The sequence below is a fragment of the Phocoena phocoena genome, chromosome 12, assembly GCF_963924675.1.
Source record: "Phocoena phocoena chromosome 12, mPhoPho1.1, whole genome shotgun sequence".
In the NCBI taxonomy this organism is placed as follows: Eukaryota; Metazoa; Chordata; class Mammalia; order Artiodactyla; family Phocoenidae; genus Phocoena; species Phocoena phocoena.
Window position 1 is genome coordinate 53795095 of NC_089230.1, and position 13436 is coordinate 53808530.

The 13436-nt window shown below is 35.3% G+C and overlaps 1 protein-coding gene across 4 annotated transcripts in view; it reads left to right on the top strand.

Annotated features, from left to right (window-relative positions):
• Nucleotides 1–11066, top strand: part of HACE1 (HECT domain and ankyrin repeat containing E3 ubiquitin protein ligase 1) — a 95048-nt gene extending 83982 nt beyond the window's left edge. For 3 of the 4 annotated variants that reach the window (XM_065889229.1, XM_065889230.1, XM_065889231.1), the window contains 4 exons: nucleotides 2139–2237; nucleotides 2516–2586; nucleotides 9347–9460; nucleotides 10216–10318. In XM_065889229.1, the coding sequence (XP_065745301.1) occupies nucleotides 2139–2237; nucleotides 2516–2586; nucleotides 9347–9460; nucleotides 10216–10318 (387 nt within the window). Of the gene's footprint in view, nucleotides 1–2138; nucleotides 2238–2515; nucleotides 2587–9346; nucleotides 9461–10215 lie in introns of all 4 variants that reach the window. The other variant, XM_065889228.1, reaches the window with a different exon arrangement.
• Nucleotides 11067–13436: the final 2370 nt, after the last annotated feature.

Consider the following 13436-nt stretch of genomic DNA (forward strand, 5'->3'; position numbering starts at 1 on the left):
GGGTACTGCCAAGGAGCAGAATTTCCCCAGATGGTTCAAATAAAGAAACTTTAGTGAAGGAACTTAAAGAGGCATGGGCAGGTTAAGAAGAAACAAGATATCGTTGAGGCATCCAGAGAATAGCAACAGTGGAAAGCCTTATCACCCCTAGAATTGAAGACAAGTGGAGGAATTACTGTGAGGAGCCCGGTGAGAGCCTGAACCACCAGGGGCCACCAGGTGGCAGCTCTAGTTGAGGAGACATAGCTACTGCAAAGATGTACTGAAGCAGGGAGGGAGCAGAAAATACTCTTACCTGCAGACTCCTGCCTGTTTCCCAGTGATGGAGCCCAACCTGAAACCAACAGGCAAGAGAGCCAGTCTGTGCCTCTTGGGGCACAGAATGTACAAAGGAAGATGGAAAATGTATTTGGGGGTGATAAAATGCACCCTACCAGAATGGCTTCATCTAGTTAAAGTATTTTATAATACTATAGCAAGGAGGACTAAAACACACCCTAGATAGGCAGTTCTCAAACTTTTTGGTCTTAGGACCCCTTAAAAGAAAAGAGTTTGTTTATGTGGTTTATAGTAATTGATACTTAACTGTATTTGAAATTCAAACAGAAATGTAAAATTTGTTATTAATTCACATAAAAATAACAATTCATTACATATTAACATAAATAAAACATTTAAGAAATTAAAACTGCATTTTCCAGAATAAAACAAAAATAGTGGGAGAAGTGGCATTGTTTTACATCTTTGCAAGTGTCCTTAATGTCTGGCTTAATAGGAGAAACTGGGTTCTCATATCTGCTTCTGCTTATAATCTGTTGTGATATGTTGCTTGGTTGAACTATATGGAGAAAATCCAGCCTCAGATACGTTGGAAAAGGGAGAACCTTGCAGGCTCCTTAAATAGATCCCAGAAACACCCAAGAGTTCTGAGACACCACCTTACATTGGCCTTCATACTCTATACTAGGAGCATACTCTATACTAGGCAGGTATATGTTATGAGGAATTGCTGTAGGAGAAGTGATTTTGAACCACATGGTATCTCTCTCTGCGATAACAAAGTCTGCTATTCTGGCTTGTCGGTGTTAAGCTTAGGCTAGTTTTTACCTCACTTTACTGTGTAAACACATCCAACTGTTAAATACGGGCTGATTCACAGATTTGGACAAGCCTTTTTCATGTTCTCTTTTCTCTTGGGGAACATGATGGTAAATACGTTTGCCATTATTAATTTCATCCTTAGTTATTGGATTGATATTTTGTTTGTTTGATGATCTTCCTGGAAAAAAAAGGATACCAAAAGTCATTAGTAGGAAAATTGCATTTTTTTTTCACCTTGGAGAAATTTGACTTGAAAGTTGGATTGGAATTATTCCAGAATAGAGTTCTTCAAAGGCCTAAATCTGTTTTGGTTTTTTAAAAATAATAACTATTTTTATTATAATAACTCCTTTTTTTTCTAGTGATTAGGGTTTCTTGATCTTTTCCTTTGCTTAACCCAGATTTATTTAGGTCTTTGTTTTCACTTTCATGCTGAGAGTACAGTATTTTTATAGAATTTAACAAATTCATGAAATATATATAAACCAAAGATAATAATGTTCGCAAAATTATTGCACATATAAACTGTTGTGGCATATGTGTTTCTATATAAAGGTAAACTGTTATCTCATGGTTTTTTTTTTGTTTTTTTTTTTTTTGTGGTACGCGGGCCTGTCACTGCTGTGGCCTCTCCCGCTGTGGAGCACAGGCTCCGGACGCGCAGGCCCAGTGGCCATGGCTCACGGGCCCAGCCGCTCCGCGGCATGTCGGATCCTCCCAGGCCAGGGCACAAACCCGTGTCCCCTGCATCGGCAGGCGGACTCTCAACCACTGCACCACCAGGGAAGCCCTATCTCATGTTTTAATTAAATTGTATCAGTGTAGAGACATCTCCACATCTCACAATATTTGAGATTATTAGTATCAAGGGTTCTCTCTCAGGTAGTACTTGTTATTGATGACTTGCAGACACTGTTACAAAAATAAATCAGTTTTACATGGGATTAGTTTCTAATTAAGGCAAATTTACTATTTAAATGTAATCACTTTTTTTTCCCCAGAGAAGATTAATGAAATATTTTGCTTCTTCCCCAAAGGAGCTACTGCTTTCTGGCATGCCAGAAATTGATGTGAGTGATTGGATAAAAAATACTGAATACACAAGTGGCTATGAAAGAGAAGATCCAGTTATTCAGGTAAAGTCTCTCTAGAGCTTAGAATGAAGTTAAGTTTTGCTATTTAATCTTGTAAGCTTTTCAGCACTATTGGATGAAAACCTACATTAATTAACAAAGTAAAGTTTTTCCCTAAATCTTCTCATGGGAATTGCATATGAGCGCTTTGTATGAAATCTTTTCTGATAAATGAGTTTCATGGAATAAAATATGCTTTATGAATATTGCATATCTCTCTGGTACTAAGAAGCCTGCAGTTGCTCTGAAATATGAGCTGAGTTTTTTATTGTTGTTTTTAGTGGTTCTGGGAAGTTGTGGAAGATATTACTCCAGAGGAGAGAGTTCTTCTGTTGCAGTTTGTTACTGGCAGGTAAGAAGTGTTTTTATGATAATGTGGAAAGAATTTAATAGATTCCATTTCTAATGGCTTAGACATAACTCAAAATGAATTATTACTCTGAATTATCAATTTCTTACCTCCTTTTCCATTTTTTTAGATATTAAACAAAGGTTTATTTAGGCATTAAAGTTAAAACATATAGTAGTGCTCAGTAAATGTTTATTTAAGGTATAAAAGATAAACTGTTCCAATCAGGACTATCAGCATGTATATTATATTTTATAACTTGGTAGTCTTTTCATTCTGCAGGTAAGTCAATGATAGTAGCCAACATTTGTTGCTGGGACAACACACACACACATGCACACAATACATAATAATACCCATACACAGCAGTTTTTCTCCAATTCTTATCAAACTTTAAAGTCTTAAGTTTTGTGGCCTGAAAAATAATTTGTGATACCACACTTTGAAAAGTCTACTTTTGGAACCAATTAAATATCATAGATATTAGAAAACTAGATGATTTAAACCTCTTTTAACTTACAGTTCTGAAAGATGTAAAAGAAAAGGTCTGATTTTCATTCTTTTTAAAAAAACTAATTTATTTTTTATTTATTCATTTTTGGCTGCATTGGGTCTTCATTGCTGCGCACGGGCTTTCTCTAGTTGCAGTGAGCGGGGGCTACTCTTTGTTGCGGTGCGTGGGCTTCTCATTGTGGTGGCTTCTCTTATTGTGGACCACAGGCTCTAGGCATGTGGGCTCAGTAGTTGCGGCTTGCGGGCTCTAGAGCGCAGGCTCAGTAGATGTGGCGCACGGGCCTAGTGGCTCCGCGGCATGTGGGATCTTCCCAGACCAGGGCTCGAACCCGTGTCCCCTGAATTGGCAGGCGGATCCTTAACCACTGTGCCACCAGGGAATTCCTGATTTTCATCCTTGATAAGTTAGAATTTCATCTGTGTCCTTCTATTTATGAAAATATAGTTTAGTCATTCCATTATAAATGTACATGGTTCTTCTAAGAAAGTTGGAACACAGAGAATTAGAAGAAATAGAAAAACCATCACCTGCCAGCAATAAGCACTGTAAATAATTTGATGTATTTATTTTTTTCATACCTGTTTTAAAAACAGAGTGTGAATATATATCTATCATATATATGTAATTTAAAGTCAACTGTTTTATTTTTAAAGTAGTTTATAACCATTATAGAAAATTTTGAAAATGGAGACTATAGATAGAAGAAAATGAAAATGGAGACTATAGATAGAAGAAAATCAAAATCCCATTAAGTAATTACACTATTTAGAGATAACAATATTTGCTGTATTTTCTTAGTTTTTTAGGTATATAATTAGAAAAATATACACTATATACCTATATAATATATACTATGTACCTAATTTCAAAGAATAAAACATGAATTATTCACAGATTATAGACTAAAGATATGAAAGAAAATCTTTTCAGTTTTTTTTTTTTTTTTGGCTACTTAGTGCCAGAAATACCTAGAGATTTGAGTAATTTAATAAAAAGCGTTAAGGGCTTCCCTGGTGGCGCAGTGGTTGAGAGTCCACCTGCCGATGCAGGGGGCACGAACCCATGTCCCCTGCATCGGCAGGCGGACTCCCAACCACTGTGCCACCAGGGAAGCCCGACAATTCAAATTTTTAAAAAATCGCCTTTAATATCAGTCTCTGAATATAATCACTTAACATTTTGGTTATTTTTCCAGAATTTTTCTCACATATATAAATTTTTATTTTTAAAAAACATTGTTCCTATTTTGTAACTTTTTAATTTAGCAATATATCATTAAAAATTGTTCATTTGTAGATCTAATTTTTTAAATGGCTGTCTATTCTTCAGTCTGTGGACCTCCCTTAATTGATATAGTCCTTTATTGCTACATTTTCCTGTTTATGAATAATGCTGAATAAGGAATTCTTGTGCTTTATACACTTGCAGCCCAGTTTGATTATTTATAAATATAGGATTAATGTAATATATGTAATATATATATTATATATAGGATAAAAATATAGGATAAATTCTTAGAAGGGAAATTTTTAGATACAAACGTATATAAAATTTTATAACCTTGAGACATTGTTCATTTAACCTTCGGAAAAATATCAGTATTCACCTCAGCCTATTTCTTTTATTCTATCAATACAGGATGTAATCATTTTTATTTTCATAGTTTCATATACGTATACTTTGTGTGGTGTGGATTTCCTTTATTTTTTGCACATTATTCTACCATGATTTTCAAAAATTTGGTTTTAAATGTTCTTTATATATAGGGACATTAACTCTGCAAATATCTTTCCCAGTTTATCATTTGCCTTTTAATTATATTAAGTTAAATGTACAGATTTCCCTGTAATTTAGATTATAAATTTAATTTATAAAAATTATATAATGAAAGTGCTAAATTAGGTTGCAAGTTGATTATCAGTACTTTCCTTATGTTTTTTAAAATAAATTCTTCCCTACTCCCAAGATTTTGTGTATATATGTTTATCTACCTTTCTTTCTGTAACTTTTTTGTAGTTTCTGTTTTTACATACCAATTTTTAAGCCATCTGGACTTTATTTTGGTTTATGTTATAAGGCAGGGCTCTTTGATTATTTTTCTAAGCAGTTTATATTTAAACACCATTTAATAAATTATTATATTTTCCTTCATGATTCAGTTGGTATGAGTCTTTAAGATGCAGGAAACAATTATTCAAGTTCTTTAGTACTAAAAATGTCTGTTAGATTGCCGCTCTTGTAGAATAAAAAACAAACACTTCGATTAGTAATACACTGTACGTCTCCTGTGTCAATAGTACAGTCGTAGTTAGCAGTGCTGAAAAGAACTGCACTGTTTACTATTTAATTGGTCGAGAAGTGTAGCTGCGAATCCATTTAAACTGAGATGAAGGATGTGGGTAAAGAGTAGAAGCCAAGAGGGAGGAGATATGGGGATATATGTGTATGTATAGCTGATTCACTTTGTTATAAAGCAGAAAGTAACACACAATTGTAAAGCAATTATAAAGAGGTTATAAAAAAAAGAGTAGAAGCCAAGGAAGCTGAGGGGAAACTACGTGGAGCTAAGCTTTACCTTCAGGTTGAAGAATCCACTTTTCAGCACTTAGTCTCCATGGAGTCCTTGTTTTGAATTCAAACTAAGTCTTAAGTTCTTTTATTGTTTTTGTGGGTTTTTTTTTTTTTGCGGTAGGCGGGCCTCTCACCACTGTGGCCTCTCCTGTTCCGGAGCACAGGCTCTGGACGCGCAGGCTCAGCGGCCATGGCTCATGGGCCCAGCCGCTCCGTGGCATGTGGGATCCTCCCAGACCGGGGCACGAACCCGTGTCCCCTGCATCGGCAGGCAGACTCTCAACCACTGCGCCACCAGGGAAGCCCTTAAGTTCTTTTAAACCTTAACTTTCCTTTTACACTAGACCCAGTTATCAATAGGTATTGCATTTGCCATTCTAGACCTAGAGTGTGTGTTTTGGGGTTTTTTTCCCACTTTTTGGAAAATTCTCTCATGTATATTTAGATTGTAAAATGTCTTTCTCTGTGTCCATAGTATAATTTAAAAGAATCTTACTAAAGAGTCAAATGTGTTCCAGTTGTAGAAGCAAGAATCTGTATCAACAGTAACTTTAAAATATTTTATGGTGGTGACAATATTTTGTTTATCTACAAGGCTGTCTTAAATGTCTTACTCTTGTTTCATTATCTCATAAGAATAATGAAAGTCAGACTTGATGATTTGTGTATAAAATAGAAATATTTCGTTTTTATTAACTGTAATTTTACATTGTATACATCAGGTGTCATAATACTCAACCAAAGACCATTTATTTTTCTCACACATGCTTAAGCTTGATGAGCCATAATCTTAGCTAAGATCCACTGGTTATTCACGTGTGGGGCCCAGTCATTGTAGTTTAGAGGAAGAGGAGTAAGGTTTCAGAGATTGTTTGTGAATATCAGTTTACAGAATAATTTCAATTTAGATATGAAAATTGGGGGATCATCTGATTTTTTAAGCTTATTTTTCAAAATTTATTTATATGAAAGACATTAGATTGATCATTCTGTTATTGAAATACTGTGGTATAATTTGTGTAAGAATCAGTGTCAAGGCTCATCTCACCTTGTCCTGGTGAAGTGGAATACTTGTTTTTAAAGTCTGCCTCTGTAGGAAATTGAAAACAGCTTGCCTTTTATTCCTTTTCATTTTTGGTCACCTTTGTTAATTTTTTAGGCAAAGGTAAATATGCAGAAAGTAATGTTTCAGTTTACAGACATATTCAGGTCTTTAGATATTCTCTTTCCCTAAGTAGGAATTGCTCATGTGTTAGTGTTTTGTTAGCAAGATGCAGGCATCCTTTTTTTTTTTTTTTTTTTTTTTTTTGATGCAGGCATCCTTTTAACATTCACTTGGATTTCTAAAGTAAGCTTAGGCATTTCATCAATGAAGTGTTTAATAGCAACCAAACTACTTCCCAGCTAGAAAAGAAAAATGCTGGGAAGAGATCTGTTTATATTGGATTGCTTTTTTTTCCCTGTGAATGTAAACATATCATCTGTGATTTCAGACAGAAAATCCTGGTGCATTATTCGACAGGCTTTTTTAGTGTGTGTGGTAAAACATACTTAATATTAAACATTTTAATCATTTTTAAGTGTACAGTTCTGTGTACATCACATATTTGTGCAGCCATCACCACCATTCATCTCCTGAGCTTTTTATCTTTCTCAGTTGAAATTGTACCTATTAAACACTAACTTTCCATTTCCCCTACCCCCCAGCCTCTGGCATCCACCGTTCTACTTTCTGTCTCTATGAATTTTATAATTTTTTTAATAGATTTATTTATTTATTTTTGGCTGTGTTGGGTCTTCGTTGCTGCTCATGGGCTTTCTCTAGTTGGCATTGAGCAGGGGCTACTCTTCGTTGTGGTGCACGTGCTTCTCATTGTGGTGGCTTCTCTTGCTGTGGAGCACGCGCTCTAGGCACACGGGTCTTAGGCTCACGGGCTTCAGTAGTTGTGGCACGTGGGCCCAGTAGTTGTGGCTCGCAGGCTCAGTAGTCTCAGTAGTTATGGTGCACGGGCTTAGTTGCTCCGCGGCATGTGGGATCCTCCCAGACCAGGGCTCAAACCCGGGTCCCCTGCATTGGCAGGTGGATTCTTAACCACTGAGCCACCAGGGAAGTCCCTCTATGAATTTGATTACTTTAGGTCCCTTATGTAAGTGGAATCATACATTATTTGTCTTTTTGTGACTGGCTCATTTCACCTAGCATAATGTCCTCGAGATTCATCCATATTGTAGCATATGTCCTTTTAAAGGCTGAATAGTATTCCATTGTATGTGTTTACCACAGTTTGCTTATCCTTTCATCCATGGACAGTTATTTGGGTTGAGTCCACTATTTGGCTATTGTGAGTAATGCTGCTATGAACATGGATGTACAAATATCTGTTTGAGTCTCTACTTTCTATTCTTTTGGATATTTACTGTAATTCTATGGTTAATTTTTTGAGAAACTGCGATAATGTTTTCCACAGTGGCTGCACAATTTTACATTTCCACCAGCAATCGCATAAGGGTTTCAATTTCTGCATGTCCTTTCCAATACTTGTTATTTTCTAGTGATCTTTTGTTTTAATAGTTATCTTAATGCCTATGAGGTGGTTATCTCAATGAGGTTTTGATTTGCATTTCCCTAATGACAAGTGATGTTGATTGAGCATCTTTTCGAATGCTTATAAGCCATCTGTGTATCTTCTTTGGAGAAATGTCTATTTGAGTCCTGTCCCTATTTTTTAAATTTTAAAAATTGTCCCTATTTTTTGTTGTTGTTAAGTTGTAGGAGATCTATATATTTTCTTGATATTAATTCCTTGTCATATTTATGATTTCAAAATATTTTCTCCTGTGGCTCACATTTTCACTCAGTTCATGGTGTCCTTTGGCACACAAGTTTTTAATTTTGATGATGTCTAATTTATTTTTCTTTTGTTGCCTGTGCTTTTGGTGTCATACCCAAGAAATCATTACCAAATCCAGTGTCATGAAGTTTTTCCCCTGTATTTTCTTCTAAGAATTTTATAGTTTTAGCTCTTCATTTAGGTCTTTGATTCATTTTGAGTTAACTTTTTGTATATGGCGTTAGGTAAGGGTCCAACTTCATTTTTTTTTAGTGGATATCCAGTTTTCTCAACACAATTTGTTGAAAAGACTGTCCTTTTTCCATTGGAGATTCTTAGCACTCTTGTCAAAAATCATTTGGCCATATATTTAAGGGTTTATTTTGAGGTTCTCTATTCCATTGGTCTGTGTATCTGTCTTTATGCCAGTGCCACACTGTTTTGATGACTGCAGTTTTGTAGTTTAAGTTTGGAAATTAGGAACTGTGAGACTTCTGAGTTTGTTCACCTTCCTGTGGTCTCACTATGTTAGGGGACATTTAAAAAGAATACAACCAATGTTGTAAATCTCTGGAAAGAGAAGTGTAAATAATTTTCTAGTTTTCCCACCGTGTAAAACAATACAAAACAAAAACCCTTTGACTCTAGATATTTTTCACAGACAGGGAAATCATTTGGATAATATGTAAGAGCCTCTATTGCTTGAATTAATCAAGTAAGCCATTTATTTATTCAGCAAATATTTAATGAACATCTACTAGATACTAGTCATTTTGCTAATTCGAAATATACCTGTTACCAAGATTTTCCTTGCATGATCATGACTTACTAAGATATGAACTCTTAGTTCCAGGGTCCCACATGGTGGATTTGCTAATATCATGGGTGGAAGTGGATTGCAGAACTTTACAATTGCTGCTGTGCCATATACTCCAAATCTTCTACCGACTTCAAGCACATGGTATGTTAAATTGGTTTATTTAAATGCATTGCAAATTGTTCTGATTAATTTTGAATGATCAAGGTCTAACTACTGTATTGCTGCATTAAGAGGAAAATCTCAACAGTGATCTCTATTCAACATTTTGTAATCACTGATAAATAAGTAGCTAGATAGTTTTTTGCCTTCCCCTTTTTTGGTAGGGAAAATGTTTGAGGAAACTACCTACCTATGCTCTAATTGAATATGTATAGTTCAAGTATCACTAAAGTTACACTGTCATAAGTATCACTGAGTTACACCATCATTTCAAACTAAATTGCCCTATTGCTTATTTATTTTAGGCGGAAGGGAACTTATTTTCTTCTACATTTGCATGCTAAAGGAAACTGCAATGCAGCAGGGTTTTTTTTTTTTTTTCTTGCGGTATGTGGGCCTCTCACTGTTGTGGCCTCTCCCGTTACGGAGCACAGGCTGCGGACACGCAGGCTCAGCAGCCATGGCTCACGGGCCCAGCCGCTCCGCGGCATGTGGGATCTTCCCGGACCGGGACACGAACCTGTGTCCCCTGCATCAGCAGGCAGACTCTCAACCACTGCGCCACCAGGGAAGCCCTTTTTTTTCCTTTTTAAATACTACTTCAGGGTTTTCCAATTTGATGGCAAATTTAAGAGGGTGGTTTTACGTTAATTTTGAGTAGTGTTTTCACTGCTAGACAAAACAATAAAAAATTTCAGAGATTTCTTAGTTAATAGTGGTATGTTTTTCTTTTAAAGCATCAACATGCTCAAGTTACCTGAATACCCAAGTAAAGAAATACTCAAGGACAGGCTTCTTGTGGCACTACATTGTGGCAGCTATGGTTACACAATGGCATAATGAAGTCTGGAAAATTCATCTGACTGCTGAAGCGCAATGCAGAGTCGCAGAAGTAATTTAGGAAACCGTCAACAGAAAAGCAGCCTAAATGCAGCCCACGGGCAGGGCTGATGTTTAAAATTCATAAAGGGTCAGGTTTTCTTTCTTCCCCCTCTCTTTTCCCTTTTATGTTTTCTCAGTTTGTGATACAATTAGAAAATATAAATCACAGTAGTCTTCATTTAAAAAATGCTAATTGAAAATAGTAGAAACTGTCCTTTTTCATATTTCTTTAATCTTATCCAAGAGTGTGTTAGGGCAGAATCTTATTCTACATTCCATGTCTGCTATGTTACTGTTCTGTTAAAAAGGTGTTGTCTCCTTTATTTTTCTATATAGTAAATTAATTAGGACATCCAGCTTGGTATGTCCTATTGCATGTAAAGTGCCGTTTATATTTTGGAAAACTATTGTATAGAATGGATTAATTTACATTGTGTATAAAGCCACAAATATGTATTTTCCCATATTGAATCTATATTGCAGTGATGTTTTCTAGCCTTTCAGTATTTTAATATGTAAAGTTTAGACTGATGTGACTAATAAACAGCTGATGAAATGACATCTAATTTATATATTAAAGCTTATGCTATATTGTATGAATTATTTGCATCTTCCAGTGGTCAGTTTTTCACATACATATATTGTCTCAAAGTTTTTCTTATGCCTTAATTTATATTTTAGATAAAATTAAAATACGATATTTTACTGGGTTTCTTTTCGTTACTATTGTTTTATCTGTGAGCTCTAATGATACATTTGAAAATGTAATCTGATGTGCAGATTACAATTTAAGTTTGTAATTTTTCCGTAAACTTTCTTTTTATTATTAGAATGTTGAGTTCAAGTAATGTATACGTAATACAAAGCAGTGGGTTTAATTTTAGGGTGTCTTTTTTTTTTTTTTTTTGGCGGTGCACGGGCCTCTCACTGCCGTGGCCTTTCCCGCTGCGGAGCACAGGCTCTGGACGCGCAGGCCCAGGGCTATGGCTCACGGGCCCAGCCGCTCCGCGGCATGTGGGATCTTCCTGGATTGGGGCACGAACCTGTGTCCCCTGCATCGGCAGGCGGACTCTCAACCACTGCGCCACCAGGGAGGGAAGCCCCTAGGGTGTCTTGGAAAAGACACAGTTGAGTAGTTACAGCATACCTTTTAGGGGAAGTAGGAACACTCAGACATTTAAAAATACTAACGGGAATTTGTAATGTTTAGGACCTTGCCTTTGGAAACTAAAAATAGATTATCCAGTGGCATCATTATTGGTAAAATGACTCTTATACGCATATTTTCTGATATGAGCAGCCACTGTATTTGTCACTGACAAATGTAGACAATGTATATATGTCAATATAGGCAAATATGTATTGTATATACATGTATTTAGGCATATATGTTGAAAGCTTTGCTAAGTCATAAAACTTCTTTAATACATGTTTTTTGGTCCTCTTTTGTTATTGTGGGGTTTTTTTTAAATATTAAGAAAACATCTCTCAACAGATTACATTAAAAACTAAGAAATCTTTTAAAATTACTATTAGCCCTAAAATTAGGATTCAGATGCATTATTTACAACAAATGAAGCTAATAATTTTTAAAATGTTGGTTTTTGAAATTTAATTGTACAAGAGGTCATTGCCTTCTAACTTCAGATAGGTAACTGATTTATTTAATATTACATTGCTTATAATTTTAGTATTTACAAACATTTATTTCTGTTTATAATCATACATTGGCTTTGTCAGATTGGTTCTTTTGCAGGTATTTATGGAGAGGAGATAATAAAACATTAAAAATCTCATGGCTTTATATCCATGAATTTGAATATTTTTTTATATAGAGCTAGCAATTTTAGGGTTTATTCTTTTATATTATCTTTAGTTTCTAAACAATAAGAATTTAGCTAATATAAAAAGATTTTATATGGATTAAAAATCCTATTTAAACTAGAGGCAGCAAGTGTTTTTAATTCTATTCCCACAATTTCTTCTGTAAGTAGATGGATATGTTGAAGGCAAATATAAAAAAATGATTAGAGATTTTCTTCTCCTTTGGGTAAAAGAAGATTACACTAACAAGAAAATAACTCTTACAACATGTGGTAGTTTCATATAAGGAAGAAAACAGAAATACAGCACTTTACAGGAATCAAACTAGAAGGCAAGGGAGCATATTGTAGGAAACTGATGAATGAAAACACCTGGGCAAGAGTAGATTAAGTTATTCAAATAGTTTGTGGGGATAGTGACCACGTAGTTAATAAAACCCATCTTCTGATTCATCCAAAAACGTAATGTAATCTAATGAAATCCTAGTTTTACAACAAGATGCTAAACACAGCCGGTTGTGGTGACGTCTTTGTTGGCTTTGGTGGGGCAATGATAGCTTTAAACATAGGTCACACGTTGGAGGCTCAACAGATGAGTCCCACTCACACATGTGTTTTGTTTGTTACACCAATTCTAAATTTTTCGTGAGTTGTCAACATTTTAAAAATCTGGAGGTTTCATGCAGAAGTCCAGATTTTTGGCTTTTGTGAGAAATCTGACAGTTTAACATTGGGCAGAGATTCCTAGAAGGCATTATTAGTAGGCTGGAATTGAGTAGAAGCTGTTTCTTGCAATGACTGAACATGCTCTCCAGTTTGCCATTTTCTTACCCCAGCCTGCTTCACTAATTTATTTTCCTGGCCGTTGACAGCATCGGAGTTTGCTTTTAAAAAAAAATCTGTGTTGATTAGAAATGTTCCCCTGGAGTGTAAAGTGATACAAATTCTTTGGAAGGCGATTTGGCAATATCACATTTTTAAAATGTACACCATAGTCTTTGAATCAACAATTCTACTTATAAGAATTTATCTATGGAGATACTTATTCCCATACATGACATATTTGTACAAGAATGTTCACTAAGGACTTGTTATAGAGAAAACCAGAAATAATTTAAATATCGTTAAGGGGTTGCTAATTGTGTTATGTAAATACAATAGAAAATTAGTATGTACAAAGAATGCAGTGGATGTATACATACTGATTCGTAAATGTTTCTAAGGTACATTAAGTGAAATAAGGTGTATAGAAG